The sequence below is a fragment of the Pelobates fuscus genome, chromosome 12 (genome assembly GCF_036172605.1).
Source record: "Pelobates fuscus isolate aPelFus1 chromosome 12, aPelFus1.pri, whole genome shotgun sequence".
NCBI classification, from domain to species: Eukaryota; Metazoa; Chordata; class Amphibia; order Anura; family Pelobatidae; genus Pelobates; species Pelobates fuscus.
In genome coordinates, this window is record NC_086328.1 from 110,791,508 (window position 1) to 110,809,400 (window position 17,893).

General features: G+C 38.9%; 1 protein-coding gene across 3 annotated transcripts in view; it reads right to left on the bottom strand.

Annotated features, from left to right (window-relative positions):
- The window catches only part of USH1C (USH1 protein network component harmonin), a 105,707-nt gene that overhangs the window by 22,881 nt on the left and 64,933 nt on the right, over window positions 1-17,893 (bottom strand). The window contains exons 15-19 of one of the 3 annotated variants that reach the window (XM_063437921.1): window positions 17,393-17,442; window positions 14,356-14,508; window positions 13,696-13,806; window positions 11,791-12,243; window positions 288-341 (exon numbers count right to left, since the gene is read on the bottom strand). The exons of the other annotated variants lie outside the window; for them this stretch is intronic. Coding sequence (XP_063293991.1) covers window positions 288-341; window positions 11,791-12,243; window positions 13,696-13,806; window positions 14,356-14,508; window positions 17,393-17,442 — 821 coding nt within the window. The remainder of the gene's footprint in view (window positions 1-287; window positions 342-11,790; window positions 12,244-13,695; window positions 13,807-14,355; window positions 14,509-17,392; window positions 17,443-17,893) is intronic. 3 annotated transcript variants of the gene reach the window in all.

The window sequence follows — 17,893 nt, forward strand, 5'->3', positions numbered from 1 at the left end:
GGGCCCTCTTCAACCTATAGTTCCTGTAAGTTTTTGTAATAACCTAATTTATTGTTAAATATCACCCTTTGATAATATTGTAAAGCGCTATGCTTTCCATAAACTGTCAATAAAATCTACACTTATTATTTTATAAAACAAAACATCTTGCACCTCCATTGCTTGCACTCCACTAGAGTCATAAACGCGTTCATGCAATGCAACACTGTCAGCCCATGACACACAGCATGCAGTTGGCAAAATCATCCTAATGCCAGCACTAAAACCCATGCATAAGATTGACCTACCAGTGGATTGCTCGAGGACGACATCTTACTGACATTTGAAGTGTTTCTGACAACCTGTTATATTAAAGTTTTGATTGGTTGGCATTTTAAGTGGTATACAATTCACTATCACTAGGAAGCGGCTGATAACAATTAGACTGAGATGGAACTAGAACTACACCATATGTTAATAAGAAAGCAGAGCTGTTGATTTAACTCCTGATATATGATGGTGCTCCAGCACTCCTGCCTCCATAACAACTACATTGAGATGCTGATGACGTTGTTATGGAGTAGGATAGATATTTTAACATCTGCATGTAGAACACTCAGGGAACATAGTGGCTCACATGGATTGCGTACCATTCTAAGCACTACCTGGACAGCTCGGAGTATGTCTGGTGGGGTGCAGTTGACCAAGCTCCATTGATCTAAAGGCTGGTAAGATATTTTTGAATCACCCAGATTCTACTACAATATATACCAATATTATCTTACCTTGCCAGAACAGACTGGCATAAAATAACCAATCCAAAACAAACAAAAAAAACAGATGAATTTAGGCTTAACAATGTAATAACCCAAAACTTCAGCCAAGGAAAAGTTCTTGGAAGATGTAACCCATAGAGCCAATATAGCTCACTTGTCCAACTGTTATTGGACAAAACACAGAGCAACGGATTGTAGTTGTACAATTGCAGTAATATGGAATTTAACGCATTAAATCAAATTACACAAGTTCTAAGGTATACCCTCTAAGCAGATTTGGTGAGGAATTCAGCAGTGAAAACATTAACGTCATCATTCACCACACGTCCCATTTTAAAGAGAATATATTTGTTCCTATGCAAATTACATAATGTGAGTTATAAAGAATAATTTATGAACGGTTTACATTACAAACAAATGCTTTCTGGAAACTACTAAAATATATGGGAAGGTTCATTCACCAAAGTGTGAATTGTCTAGAATGGAATCGGTTTATTCAGTAAACACTGAAATGTAGTGAACATAAACCAAAATGCTAAATCTAGGCAAATAATACCCAGCTGTGACAATAAACTAGTCTTGGGATTTTTCCATATCCGCACTTACTGCTCAAATTTAGCAGTTCGGTTTAAATTCAATGTTCATAGAGATTTTTCCAATTTGTCTCTTTAGTTCTAAAAAATTAAATTCACATTGAATTCCTGACAGTTCGGACGTTACTGATCTAAGTTTGCCATTTATCCCGGTTACAAAGTTACAATGTGAAATGTATCCCAGTTCTTGTGTCTGGGGATAGCCAAGGTTTTATTTACTAAAGGGATTGCTACGCACGTTACACGTTTCACGATAGTTAACCTCGAATTAATTATGATGAACTTCTCCATCTTTACAGACTCACAAAAAAAAAATAAAATCATCACATAAGAATTCTTCTTTCTTTCACGTACGCATACATCCTGTGTCTGCTTACATTCCACCGTCTTTTTCCGTGATGCTTATTAGCCGTTTCATTACTGGAGCCAAGCGATGTGTTGTGATAAGCTGCACAATTCTACACTGCAAACACTGGGAGCTATGTGACGGATTCCATTCTGTATTACTACGGTTAACAAGAGCCTGTAGAAATGGACTTTATAAATATTCCGTGCCATATGCGATCGCTTGATTATTTAAAGGCAGAAGGATATTATTGTTAAGGGAAACACAATGTATTTATAGCCGTATGGTAATTCAGTGAGGTTTATGTTCGCCGAAATGAAATATAAAATGTGTTAGTAATTATATTTCATGATAGTGTGACTCATGCAATTGCACAGAGAGTTACAAAGAAGAGAGAATTTGGAGAGGGAGAATTCCATTGTTCTGATATGATGATCCCCTTCTATTCTTTCTTTACTCTTAAAGCTAGTCGTCCCCCATTATCACATCCGTTTATATTAGCCACTCTGTGCCTTCTCATCCTTAGAATGGTGGGTTTCTGTTTTTCACATATTTGGGCCTCTAGTCTTCACATCGGTCGGCCTCTAGTCTTCACATCGGTCGGCCTCTAGTCTTCACATCGGTCGGCCTCTAGTCTTCACATCGGTCGGCCTCTAGTCTTCACATCGGTCGGCCTCTAGTCTTCACATCGGTCGGCCTCTAGTCTTCACATCGGTCGGCCTCTAGTCTTCACATCGGTCGGCCTCTAGTCTTCACATCGGTCGGCCTCTAGTCTTCACATCGGTCGGCCTCTAGTCTTCACATCGGTCGGCCTCTAGTCTTCACATCGGTCGGCCTCTAGTCTTCACATCGGTCGGCCTCTAGTCTTCACATCGGTCGGCCTCTAGTCTTCACATCGGTCGGCCTCTAGTCTTCACATCGGTCGGCCTCTAGTCTTCACATCGGTCGGCCTCTAGTCTTCACATCGGTCGGCCTCTAGTCTTCACATCGGTCGGCCTCTAGTCTTCACATTGGTCGGCCTCTAGTCTTCACATTGGTCGGCCTCTAGTCTTCACATTGGTCGGCCTCTAGTCTTCACATTGGTCGGCCTCTAGTCTTCACATTGGTCGGCCTCTAGTCTTCACATTGGTCGGCCTCTAGTCTTCACATTGGTCGGCCTCTAGTCTTCACATTGGTCGGCCTCTAGTCTTCACATTGGTCGGCCTCTAGTCTTCACATTGGTCGGCCTCTAGTCTTCACATTGGTCGGCCTCTAGTCTTCACATTGGTCGGCCTCTAGTCTTCACATTGGTCGGCCTCTAGTCTTCACATCGGTCGGCCTCTAGTCTTCACATCGGTCGGCCTCTAGTCTTCACATCGGTCGGCCTCTAGTCTTCACATCGGTCGGCCTCTAGTCTTCACATCGGTCGGCCTCTAGTCTTCACATCGGTCGGCCTCTAGTCTTCACATCGGTCGGCCTCTAGTCTTCACATCGGTCGGCCTCTAGTCTTCACATCGGTCGGCCTCTAGTCTTCACATCGGTCGGCCTCTAGTCTTCACATCGGTCGGCCTCTAGTCTTCACATCGGTCGGCCTCTAGTCTTCACATCGGTCGGCCTCTAGTCTTCACATCGGTCGGCCTCTAGTCTTCACATCGGTCGGCCTCTAGTCTTCACATCGGTCGGCCTCTAGTCTTCACATCGGTCGGCCTCTAGTCTTCACATCGGTCGGCCTCTAGTCTTCACATCGGTCGGCCTCTAGTCTTCACATCGGTCGGCCTCTAGTCTTCACATCGGTCGGCCTCTAGTCTTCACATCGGTCGGCCTCTAGTCTTCACATCGGTCGGCCTCTAGTCTTCACATCGGTCGGCCTCTAGTCTTCACATCGGTCGGCCTCTAGTCTTCACATCGGTCGGCCTCTAGTCTTCACATCGGTCGGCCTCTAGTCTTCACATCGGTCGGCCTCTAGTCTTCACATCGGTCGGCCTCTAGTCTTCACATCGGTCGGCCTCTAGTCTTCACATCGGTCGGCCTCTAGTCTTCACATTGGTCGGCCTCTAGTCTTCACATTGGTCGGCCTCTAGTCTTCACATTGGTCGGCCTCTAGTCTTCACATTGTGGGTCTCCATTCTTCACATTGATGGGCCTCTATTCTTCACATTGATGGGCCTCTATTCTTCACCTTGATGGGCTTCTATTCTTCACATTGATGGGCCTCTATTCTTCACATTGATGGGCCTCTATTCTTCACATTGATGGGCCTCTATTCTTCACATTGATGGGCCTCTATTCTTCACATTGTGGGCCTCTATTCTTCACATTGTGGGCCTCTATTCTTCACATTGTGGGCCTCTATTCTTCACATTGTGGGCCTCTATTCTTCAGATGTTTTCTATCACTTAAGTTAAAACGAATCTCTGCAAGTTAAAGCTACTTTGCTTCCTTCATATTATTGCTTCAATTCAATTGTATAAATTAATCTAAGAATCCACTCAACAACTTGAACCATTTAAAGATACAGTACCTGTGTTTATTCAATCAAAATTATTAAAGACACAGTATCAGTTAAACTTCCTGGTGAACAGTCATCTCTTTATTTTCTCAACTCCTCACATTCACATCTAATTAATCAGAAATCTGCAGTTGAGCTCCTTCAAACTCTATGTGAACGTGACAGTGTGAAGGAAACTGACTGATATTATATTACAGTCAAAAAAGTTTTTGTTTTTTTTAAATGCAAGCTATTGTGACACCAGATGAGTGGTGGCACTGGGCAAGTGGGCACAGTATACGCTGTGAGCCTGACACACACGCTGGCAGGCAGGCAACTGCAATTAGATTACACAAAAAAAAAAAAAAGCAGACTGATGTTCTAGCCCTAAAAGGGCTTTTTGGGGTGCTGTCCTTACAGCAGAGATCAGATGAGTCCTTCAGGACTGTAGTGGACACTGAATACACTAGCCTAGCTATCGATTTCCCTATTAAATCAGCAGCAGCTACACTGTCCATCCTCTCACTAAGAATGCAGCTTCCGGGGGGCGGGCCTAGCTGTCATGGAGGACAGACGCACTTCATGTGAGCTCCCTCAATATCTCACTTTAAGTAGCTATCAACAAGCGAATTTCACCCCAGAAGGGGATGACCCAGCAATGTTGCTCCTACCTGACCGACCCGACATGCTTAATAGCGGTCAGGTAGATGGTAATCAGTCACACGGGCAAACAAGACAGAAAAGGGTTAAATATAAATTCAGAGTCAAAAACAAAGCCATGGTCAATACCAAAATAAACAAAATAGATCAAGAAACGCACTAAAGGGTACTGACACAGAAACCACGATAGGACAAAGTGGATAGGCCTAGGGAAGTTTAAATATCATTTAACATTTGATTGGCCCACGTCATGCCTATGCCCCCAAAACGTTCGTGTGTGGGGGTGCTGGAATGACGGGGGCCAATGGGAGCCTGAATCAACTTTTGGCTCCCACTGCCCCTTTAAGAGCGAGCTCGTGACTCGAGCCGTGCTCCTAGTGCCAGGCGGGCCACGTGACCGATCACTGCGGTCAGTGCACGCGGCTAAGTCAGAAGAAGAGATCAAGCCGCATGCGGCTCGTGTGGAGGCAGGAGTGATCCAGCCACACGCGGCTCAAGCTTAGGAGCCAGGTCGGTCCCAGGATAAGGTAAATACAGCCACAACCACTTATCCCAATCACACACCTTTCCTAACGTCCTATCCCATTAAAAGCATATTACCGCGTATTTAATAAAACAGATAGACCCGCTACTTCATCCAGGTTACCGATCGATGGGTCGATCTTCTGAACCCTCTCTGATTTACTGTACACGACTATTCGATATTCCCACAAATTTTATATAGCATTTTATGTTTGTTTGAGACCACCTTTAAAATATTGGATATCGCTAAAAATCATGATCACTATATACTTTCTCTACAACCTCTAAAACGAACCAAACTACTCATCCATCCGCTATACCACTTTATCCCACCTAGAACTAGTGCCCAGTTAAAATACTTGACTCTTACTTACCCACACTCAGTCATGCCACACACATTTCACCACTACTCTCACTGAATCCATCTGACTACGGCTAAATTCATCTTCTACATCAGAACGCTACTCCTAAGATTGGGTTGTATCCATGTCTCGGGTCTTTCAGTTAGAATAGGGGCAGCTTCGGTCTCCTTCAACACTGACACTCCAGTGCATATTATTAAAAGATTGGGCAGATGGAAATCCTCAGTCTACAACCGATATATTCCTCATCCCGAGAAAGAAATGAGGAAAGCTTTTAAAAGTTTGGCTTTGTAAATTTCATGCAATAAGGGTGTTTTTCTTTAATACCTTTTCACCCTCTTTGCATGAACCCGATTTACATATATTACTAATATGTATCTGAATATATATATATTATATTATTCACTCACTCACTCACTCTCTGAGCCGGCCTAAGACATCATGCTGCCTAGGTCCAACGATAAATGACTATGGGGGATAATGTATAATAAACACAGGTTACTGGCTATGGGGGATAATGTATAATAAACACAGGTTACTGGCTATGGGGGGATAATGTATAATAAACACAGGTTACTGGCTATGGGAGGGATAATGTATAATAAACACAGGTTACTGGCTATGGGAGGGATAATGTATAATAAACACAGGTTACTGGCTATGGGAGGGATAATGTATAATAAACACAGGTTACTGGCTATGGGAGGATAATGTATAATAAACACAGGTTACTGGCTATGGGGGGTATAATGTATAATAAATGCAGGTTACTGGCTATGGGGAGGATAATGTATTATAAACACAGGTTACTGGCTATGGGGGGATAATGTATAATAAACACAGGTTACTGGCTATGGGGGAGATAATGTATAATAAGCACAGGTTACTGGCTATGGGGGGGATAATGTATAATAAACACAGGTTACTGGCTATGGGGGGGGTATGTATAATAAACACAGGTTACTGGCTATGGGGATAATGTATAATAAACACAGGTTACTGGCTATGGGAGGATAATGTATAATAAACACAGGTTACTGGCTATGGGGGATAATGTATAATAAACACATTTTACTGGCTATGGGGATAATGTATAATAAACACAGGTTACTGGCTATGGAGGATAATGTATAATAAACACAGGTTACTGGCTATGGGAGGATAATGTATAATAAACACAGGTTACTGGCTATGGGAGGATAATGTATAATAAACACAGGTTACTGGCTATGGGGAGGATAATGTATAATAAACACAGGTTACTTGCTATGGGAGGGATAATGTAGAATTAACACAGGTTACTGGCTATGGGGGGATAATGTATAATAAACACAAGTTACTGGCTATGGGAGGGATACTGTATAATAAACACAGGTTACTGGCTATGGGAGGATAATGTATAATAAACACAGGTTACTGGCTATGGAGGATAATGTATAATAAACACAGGTTACTGGCTATTGGGGTATAATGTATAATAAACGCAGGTTACTGGCTATGGGGAGGATAATGTATTATAAACACAGGTTACTGGCTATGGGGGGATAATGTATAATAAACACAGGTTACTGGTTGTGGGGGGATAATGTATAATAAACACAGGTTACTGGCTATGGGGGAGATAATGTATAATAAGCACAGGTTACTGGCTATGGGGGGGATAATGTATAATAAACACAGGTTACTGGCTATGGGAGGATTATGTATAATAAACACAGGTTACTGGCTATGGGGGGGATAATGTATAATAAACACAAGTTACTGGCTATGGGAGGGATAATGTATAATAAACACAGGTTACTGGCTATGGGAGGGGGTATGTAAATAAACACAGGTTACTGGCTATGGGGATAATGTATAATAAACACAGGTTACTGGCTATGGAGGATAATGTATAATAAACACAGGTTACTGGCTATGGGAGGATAATGTATAATAAACACAGGTTACTGGCTATGGGAGGATAATGTATAATAAACACAGGTTACTGGCTATGGGGAGGATAATGTATAATAAACACAGGTTACTTGCTATGGGAGGGATAATGTAGAATTAACACAGGTTACTGGCTATGGGGGGATAATGTATAATAAACACAAGTTACTGGCTATGGGAGGGATAATGTATAATAAACACAGGTTACTGGCTATGGGAGGATAATGTATAATAAACACAGGTTACTGGCTATGGAGGATAATGTATAATAAACACAGGTTACTGGCTATGGGGAGGATAATGTATAATAAACACAGGTTACTGGCTATGGGAGGGATAATGTATAATTAACACAGGTTACTGGCTATGGGGGGATAATGTATAATAAACACAAGTTACTGGCTATGGGAGGGATAATGTATAATAAACACAGGTTACTGGCTATGGGGGGGGTATGTATAATAAACACAGGTTACTGGCTATGGAGGATAATGTATAATAAACACAGGTTACTGGCTATGGGGGATAATGTATAATAAACACAGGTTACTGGCTATGGAGGATAATGTATAATAAACAGAAACAGAAAAAAAATAAAAATGAATGCAGCTTCAGAATTAATCTAAATTGTATGCTGTCTAGGAGGTGGGAGGGTCTGAGAGGGAGGGTCTGCTGCTGACTGGCTGGAATGTGTCTGCTAACTGTTAGGTACAGGGTCAAAGTTTACTCAATGATGACGAATAGGGGGCGGACCGAACATTGCATATGTTCGCCATCCGTGGCGAACGCGAACAAGCTATGTTTGTCAGAACTATTCGCCTGCGAACCGTTCGGGACATCACTAATGGTAACTAGTGAGAAATGCTCCTAATTAAAAATGTTGATAATGTAATTATTATTATTTACAATCTTCCTTTCTATATCCACAGTTCATACTGCCCAACTAAGTGAAAAACAAAACAAACCCAGTACAATGACCACAAAATACAGCATTAAGGCTCATAGAGCCGAGATAGCATAGTAACCGGCACATATTTCCTATATGGCAATGAAATTTCTATAAACGCATGGGCACATTCTATTTTCACATGTAACGAAACTAAGCAATGCCTTTAACAAACTACAGAACAGCTGCTCCCTACAGAACAGGTGTCAATTTATAGAACGCAAATGGCTACTGGTGTAACCAACACCGTATGCACTGTACAGTAACAAAGTGAATACATTATAGCTGAGCTGTCACTATGAATAAAGCAAGATTTCTAATAATCAGTGGAGGATAGACACCACCCATGGATAATCTTGGTACTGCAGATATGTGTGAACATCATTTATCATCATGCTCAGCTGGGCCTTTTTTATTTTAATTTACTCAATTCATTTATTCACTAGACCCTTTTAATTAAATGAGAATGGATGTAGCACTCTGCAAAGCTGTGGGGAGTAGTTGCATATATTTAGGAAAAGTGTTTTACAAAGAACACTGAAATTATTCTAATTTCGAAGAATGTTCTAAAATGTGGCTTAGACGCTTTACCCCAAAATTCTAAAGAAATAGCATATTTCTTTGAGGATTAACCACTGTAGCTATAATGGGTTTGACATTGAGCATGATAGGCAATGTAGTCCTGCATAGCTGTAGTCTGAACGGTTAGAGAGAGGGATTTTAACCCAAAACTAGGCCTTAAAGGGCAGTGGTCTTCAAATGTTCAATTCTTGTTTTTTAAAGTTCATTACATTTAATGAAATTAAATATTTTTTTTTTTATTGTGAATATTGAGTTTTTTGATAAAAGCATATTTTTTTTTTTTAACCTGCATTAGCGGCCAGGTTGGGTCCGATTTCATTGTTATCTGGCCAACTGCTGCTCAACCTAACTTGTCTGCTGTGGTGATTGCTCTATGAGAAACTACAGCAGCAGCAAGTTAGGTTGAGCAGTATACATAAATAAGGTGCACAGCGAACCTTATTTATGTGTTATTATTTTATTATTTATATAGCGCTATCAGATTCCGTAGCGCTGTACAATGTATGTTTTAGTGTTCTTTTAGAGTCTTAGCACTTCTAAGGTTGCAGATATTTTATGTTTATATATTGATATACAATAATAGATATACTAAGTGCCATCCATTCAATTATTGTTCACTTTATCACTAGGTTAAACAGCAGTTGGTCAGATAACAGTAGAGTCAAACTCAACATGACTGCTCAGTAGGGTACAAAAATGACCACATACCTCCCAACTCTGGTGTCCTGAGAATCGGGACACTGGTGGGAGGGGGTGTCCTGGCTGCCTGACTATCTTTTAAGGCTAACCCACTGAGGGTAGACCCTGCAGGAAGCACTGTTTCAAGGTCCTAGTGCCCTGAACATATCACGCGTCCATCTAATGAGAACTATTTAAAGACCGTCTAAAGTGTCCTTCTAGGAATGCAAAGCATTGTGGGAATTGTAAGTTGGTTCATCTTTGACCAGCGTTGCTCTAAAGGTCAAAGAAATAGGATCTAATCTTCGAATATGAAAGATACTTTCAGGAAAATCGATTCTTTTACATTCCTGCTGATTATTAAAGCAATCAATCTTTAAAACTGAATTTAGTCGGTCATAAATACACACACAACTATGGCTAAAAAAAAAAATAAAAAATTTTTTTTTTTCCTTTTGTAGAATTCCAAACTAATTCCGAATGTAATTCCCGTGTGTGATTGTAAAAGACCCTTAATAAAATAAATGTCCAGTATAAAGTTATTTTGCTGGCAATTAACATTTAGCTTTCAGAAGATTCATGGCATTTGATTTACTAATTCACTGAAGAGAATTTCAGTGCATCCATCACTGTACTTGTTTAAATGTGAGATGGATGACACAGCAGTTTAATCTCTGTGCCGCGAAAGGGGTTTTGAAGAGGTTAATGAATTATGCACTAGTTGAGGTTGCGGTAATTGACCACCTGACTGAAAAAGTACATTATATAAAAAAAAAGAGCTCACAGGGTACAATCTACTATGGAGCCATATTACATGGATTGAAGCAACGGCATTGCTTATTTCTAATTTGTTTATTTGATTACTTATGATCTATTTAGTAAAGGTGAAATTATAAAAATGTATGATCTGTAAAATTACCAACCATCTGGCTGACCATTACAGAGAGTTGACATGAGAGAATTGTGGAGAATGGCAACAGACCAAAATAGCTGAAATGAAAGGGGAACACAATCTTAAAATCAGCTATTTTGGTCTGAAATTTGTAATTGTCTGAGAAATTTTCATCAAAACCTGATTTCTGTGATGTTTCTTTAGTAGTTTTCAACGTAACAGTCAGATTATATTACATTTGACTGATAAAGAGGCACTCTAAGGTGCTAGAAGGCTATTGGTGCTGTTCCTTGGTTCTTCGTCAAACCATTTTCGAATGCTTTGAAACAAACTGAGGATCCCTCACTTCTGCATTAGTATTGTCAATTTTGTCCAAATTTGGGTGGTATTAATTGGCTGACTTCAGCTAATCCGTGCTGTTAAATATGGATGGAATTGACATTGCAGTAGAGGATATGACAAGTGTGAGTCCTGTGAAATTATTGTCTGAAGAATTCTTGGTTTTCAGCAAACTGCTTGACATTTTTGTAACATAATTTGGGGTGAGGGGTAGCATAGCATGCTAGCACTGTAACATTACAACAGCCTTATAATGCAAATAATAAAAATTGGAAAGAATTGTTCATTTTTTACAGTACTAATGTGACAAGTTCTACAAATGAAAAACCCGTAAGACAAATAGATTTCATATTAACCAATTACTCTTTCCATCACTAATGGAACTCAGAAAGGACACTCCTACCCCATGTCACTAGTTCCCCAAACCTTTTATTTAGATGCAATTGACATAATTGTTGACTTCTTTTGTGTATCAAACCTTAACCCCTTAAGGACCAAACTTCTGGAATAAAAGGGAATCATGACATGTCACACATGTCCTGTGTCCTTAAGGGGTAAAGCAGATTTTGTTTCCAAACTGAATTGTGAATGTGAAAGGAAACTTTGAATCATATCAAACTGAAATATATCAATGGTAAATACACATCATCTAAATGGTTTTCAAACCAAGCCAAACAATCTAAAATCCCAACTGATACAGGTGTAGATCATACCTTTGGGCTTGGAGGATATGTAGGTTCTGGGTTTGAAGATCTCATAGCTGATCTTCCCCTATAATTTCTTAATTCGTCTGAGAATGGAAGTGGTGGACGAGCAGTAATCGCAGACTGAGTAGGGGCAGGCGATGGGGATGGTGGAGATGGTAAATGCATCCATGTTGGCTGTATAGGTGAAGATCTTGATGGCCTTGAAGGAGCTGGTGGAGCACTTCTCCTCATTAAGGTTATGTTGGGAGAAGGTGACTGGTGGCCTGTAGATGAAGAAGACAACATGCGAGGAGATGGAGGAGGAGGAGCCATCCTTTTAGTTGGCCGATTTGTTTCTTCTAGATTGATTTCATCTAAGTCCGTAGTGTGAAGCTGCAAGCCACCAACAAACCTCCTCACTGAAGTGACGATAGGTGCAGCTGGAGGAGGAGAAGGGACAGGCGGATGTCCGCTTGCCACCTATGTCAAACAACATCATAAATCAACTTCAAGAACTGTCAGTAAGAGTTGCTGAGAAGTTTTGTAATAGGTGAAAGGATGTGCTCTTAAGTATCAGAAAAAAAACAGAGACACACCAAACCAGAGAAACACCAAAAAAAAAAATACTGCACAAACTCCATGCTAGAGATATAAAGCAATTTAGAAAGGTACATTTCATTTAATAGCACTTTAATTACACTTGTCATAAATTACTAAAGTGAAACATGTTTGTAGCTTTAGAATCACCAAAGTGAGTTCTATTATTGGGCGGACTTTCAATTCTATGCTACCGGCCTGCCATTATTAAAAAGCAGTAATATATTATTAGCTGTGTGTTATCTATCTCAGCTGGCACATTTTTGTTTAAGTTTCATTTTATCTTGACTGCTGTCATCACTGGACTGTAACAAGCAGTGTTCTTGGAATTACATAACCATTGAAACTCAAAGCACTGCAGTAATTGATGTGCGAGTCCTTCAAAATGCACTAGTAAGCACTTCGCAAAATACGAAAAATAAGTATTTGTTTGCGTCGATTGCAGCACCACGAACAGTGCTTTAGATGTTTAAAGAGCTAGCACAGGCCAAGGCAGTTATGTCATGTTTACAGAGAGTTAAATAAATAATTATGGAATTAAACGAGTAACTGCACATTATCTGCATATAAAGCACATATAGGTCACAACATAGCTACTGTGAATGCAGGGTTATACTCGATCAGCCTCAGCCAATACATAGTACACAGTAACACAGTATATTAATGTCACAGCGTCCCTCAGAACAGGTTTCACAACAGTAATAAATAAAAGTTAGTAAATCTTAAGAAAATAATATTCAATAATATACAATGTACAATACTAATAATCTCTAAATGGTAAAAGGCAATCTGTCACAGTCATAAATAATCCTTTTTGGTATTTCAAATATTGAACTCAATGGTAGATTACAGTACATATAAGTATCTTATAATTTCTTTTTAGTATTAATTTACTAAAACAAACTGAAAACCAGAAGGCTAAATGTATTCCCAAACTGTGAATGTTGTATAATTTTTCCAATTCTGCTCTTTTGTTCTTAATTTTACAAATTATTTTGTATCAATTTAAATTCACTTCTCAGTGTGTGTTGATGTCAATTGCTGAATTAAATACAATGTTCGTCATTGTGTGACAGATGCACGTTACATACCAGAAGGCATTCTTCTCTCAACGACATAATCATTGTATAGTAATATTAGATAGAAATATACTGTGGAGGGCTTAGAAAGCATCACAGTTTACTATGTGATCAGAATACTAATTTGTTGGGATAATATTTTCAACAAAACACCTTCAGTTGAAACTTGGATGGAAACAATCTGTGATAGATTTCCTAAAACAATAACTGCATCCAACCACTCAGAAAATGTTCGCCTGAAAGATAACACAGTTACCTCGAGAGTATCATTCTCTGAGATCTGCTCTAACCGTGTCTGGCAGAGTCTTTCAACCCAATGCTGAACCTTTTCTGACTCTTCAAGGTCTTCTCGTTCTGTCTCTGAAACCTTGGTCAGGTCATTAATGAAGTAAATGTCAGTGGCAATATTAAATATATGGTGCATCAATCATTACAGTAATACAGTAAAGTCGGTAGAATTCCAGGAAAACTAAACTAGAGTTAATGGGTTACAGACATCATCAAACCAATGTTTTGGGGTTTTAGGAATGACTCAATAACCTATGAAAAATGAATGTAAAAAACAAAATTACAGTTTAAACAGGTTATGGTTTATAAAGTACAGAAAGGTTTCGGTTTGACAGGCTTGTAGTAGGATTTTAGGGCAAGTCTTGGTAGGTTAGGGTTTGGACACCTAGCGTTAGTGAGCCAGTAATAAAGTATAAGGGGGAAAAAGCTTTGGAAGGTAGAGTTAGCAGGTTAGCATCAAATAGCTAGAATTCATTTGTTGTGTCTGAGGTTTATGGTAAGTGTCGACAGGTTAGAATTTGGCCAGCAGTAATCATTTTGGAGTTTCTTCACTTCCTCCGTAGTGTATCATGGCACAGGGTTTCCACCACACAGCTTTGAAAGAGACAATAAAGAAAGACAGAAGTACCTCTTGGACCAGCCGATTTATCTTTAGTTGTTTTTCTTTTTCATGCATCTCTTCTTTTTCTTTTGCAAGTTTCTTTTCAAATTCAACCTCTTTCTTACTCTTCTTTTGTTCAAAGAGGCTTTCCATTTTAGATTTCTTTTTCTCTTTCCCTTTCTAAGTATTTTTTTTTTATCGATGTTTAAAAAAAAAAAAATGGCCAAATAATATAGATTTTAGAGTTTAAAACAATATATAAACCAAAGCAACATTCCAACATAGCAAATATAAAAAAAAAAAAACAACAACATTATTTGAACATAATAAAGTATCGGAATTATAGCAAAGTACACACAAAAACAAAAAAGTACTAAAAAAAAAAAAAACACAACAGTGTAAACCAAATCCATAATAAATATAATACTCATGCATTTTTATGTGTTCTAAATATTAAAACAATCTGCCATCTTAATTGTGGTGAATTAACAGGCTTTCTATACTTATGATTACGAGACCCCGTTTATTTTTGGCTCTAAATCCTAGAGATCTTGTGAAGATCTATGATCGCTATGGTCTATTCCCTCACAGTTGGTGCCAAATGTAGTGGGGAGGTTGAGATTTGTGCCAGTTACATGGGAGTTGAATGGTTGCCCCTTAAAGTAATTCCTTTTTGTAAAGCTTTTAGATGGTTCCACTATTCCTGATATATTTTTGGACAAACTTTTCAAATGATTCAATACTATAAAAATATTTTAACTTTGTAATAGTTTGATATTTTTGATAGATTAAAACAAAATAATCTGATTTCATCTTGATATTTTAATATTTTAAATAACATAATTTGAAAAGATTATACCACAATAGTAAATCGAGGCCCATATAATCAAGTTAATAATTTTCCACTTCAGCATATGATGGGGCTCTACGCCAATCAATCATTCGCTACTGTAACAAAAGGCTCTATAGTTTTGTCGCAGACATAAGGGAGGATATGACAAAACAACTTTTTCTTGTCTGTACAATTGCTTGTAGCTTTAATACAATGTGCACATCATTTTATTATGGGCTGTATTCACAAAATAAAAAGTGCATTCACTATAAAGGGAATTGTGAAAAAACTGGATTTGCAAATTTTATTAGAGCAAAATGAGTCATGACTTATGTGGTCAGCAACTACATTTTGGGGACTTCCCAGGGGGAAAGCAGTTTCCATTAAATACTTACAATCTTTCACAAATCCAATTTATGGGAAAATCGTTTATTTGTGGTACAGTAGGATGATGTGTTTATCATCCAGGGATCATAATATTATAAAGACACATTTATCAAAATATCAACAGCATAATCTCTACAGTAAAAAAGAAGAAAGATCACATCTTTGCACACAGAAGAACATGCCACATGCATGTAGACCACTCTGCTTGACATTTGTAATATTAAGGTCCTGGGGACATTTAAGAAAAAAAATGCCATTAAAAGATTTCAATACAAAACCAGTCAACACAGAAAAAATGGAGTCAGAATGAATATTCTGTTGTTTTTTTTCCATTGTGGGCCACCATTTGTTGCACCACTTTTGACAACTATTTTATAAATCATCCCAGTAGTAAATCAAAAACAGGGTTTTGGATGAACGTTAAGTTAATCTTAATTACGAAAAAAATGACATAATTGTATGGGTTTGTATCAAATATGTAATGTGTTCTACGTGGCCCAGATACATATTAAGTGCTCTACTGGAGATTAAAGGGACACTTCACTACCCCTTCCCCCTCCCACCCCCCAAAATAAAAATCCCTATATAGTAGATACTCCCAATTAATACATGGACTCTTGTCTGCTGCCTTTGCAAACCCTCCCTTTCTAGCCCTGCCAGACATTTTATGGCTGTCCAATCACATACTTCCAAGAGCAGTTCAATGAGAAGTCTTTGCAAGGCAGGTGCACTGGGCATTGTTGACTCTTGAGTTTAGCTCCACTGAGCTAAACAAACTGAGAAGTAACAGGACAAGTTATCTGATTGACATCTAAGAGGGTGGTGAAAATAAAAAAAATGCGCAGGAGCAAGAGGGTTACTGTAGTAATACACACAATCGCCACCGTGTTTTAATGAACGCAGAGATCGCAAATACATAACAGACAGTTTCGACATTTGCTGCTGTGGCAGGATTTGGGCTAGTTTTTTAATTTTATATACTACAAAGGTTTTGCAGATAACTGGTCCACAATTGTCTTATTGCTTTGCACAACCAGGATGGAGTAGCAAGGTCAATTAATAAAAGTGCCAATTTTTATTGACACCTGCACTTTTTGTAAAATGAAAAAAGAGCACACGTTCTTCACACACAAAGTATTTCAGCAGCTAAACTGCTTTAGGTGTCTGGACTTTGTAGCATCCCTTTAACTGATCTGATTAAGAGGTCAAACTGATGACCTCACAGAGTGCTTGGATGGCGGTTTAAATGATATTTAACCATACTCGGGCCAACCCATGGCACACCAAGGCTGGAAATAAGCATCTGTTGTAGTGGTTTTATGATAATACCTGGAGGTAGATTACATTAAAATCGGTTCTTGTCTACATTACTATATATAAGGTATGTTCGGCACAAAGGTAAATCACCAACACTACAGGTACCTGCACTACGGGGACTTTGCTGGGGCCATAATACTATTGGTAGCACGCACACTGTTCTGCTGTAAAAAATAATATTTTATTCCATCAAGGACCAAAGAAACAGGAAAACATTTCGGTCGCAAACACCTTTCTCAAACTGTGGATCAAAACCACTTTTTTGCTTCTTGATGGAAGAATAGATTCAGTGTGCTCCATTGATTTCCATTTCATCTTCACTCCTGTCACAAGTGCTATTTAGGTGACAAATTAACTTTCCAGGTAAACGCACTCTAACTCCTACTGCAACAGACTGAACATAACGGGAGTTTTTTTTGGTTCTTGCCCGTGTCGAGGTTTAGAATGCATGACTCGCACGTTAAAACTGGAACGAACAGCTGTAGAGCACGCAGATAGAAAACAACACACACAAATACCACGCCGTACCTTTCTAAGAGTGGGGAATTTTCCATCGTATCGATAAAACCAGCCAAAAGCTATTGTCAGAGAATGAAGCACAGGTTAAGTTGTTTTATTATTTTTTTATCTTCTCATAAGGCCTTCAGTTACAGAAATTTAGTTTTTAAAAAAAATAAAGATTTGAGGTAATATTTTTTTAGGTGTTCACGATGATGCACATTAAATATCACCCCCTACATTCAATTTATAAAAGGGAAGTTTCAGTTTCATGCGAATGTATGAAAAACAGTTATTTCCTCATGAGTCAAAGCCCATTAACTTGTGTCCTCTGTACTGGACATTTCGTTGACATGCATCTCCTTTTATTCTTTTGAGCTACTCTATCAATCCCTGCTGTATTGTAAAGAGGACATCTTGGGCTATCCAGTGAAAAGTCACGTGATTGGCTGGGATGCTGGGAACTGCCTCTTCCGTTTTATAAAAAATGGGTGGCATATTGGAAGACAACGTTTTACCTTAGTTCCCAAG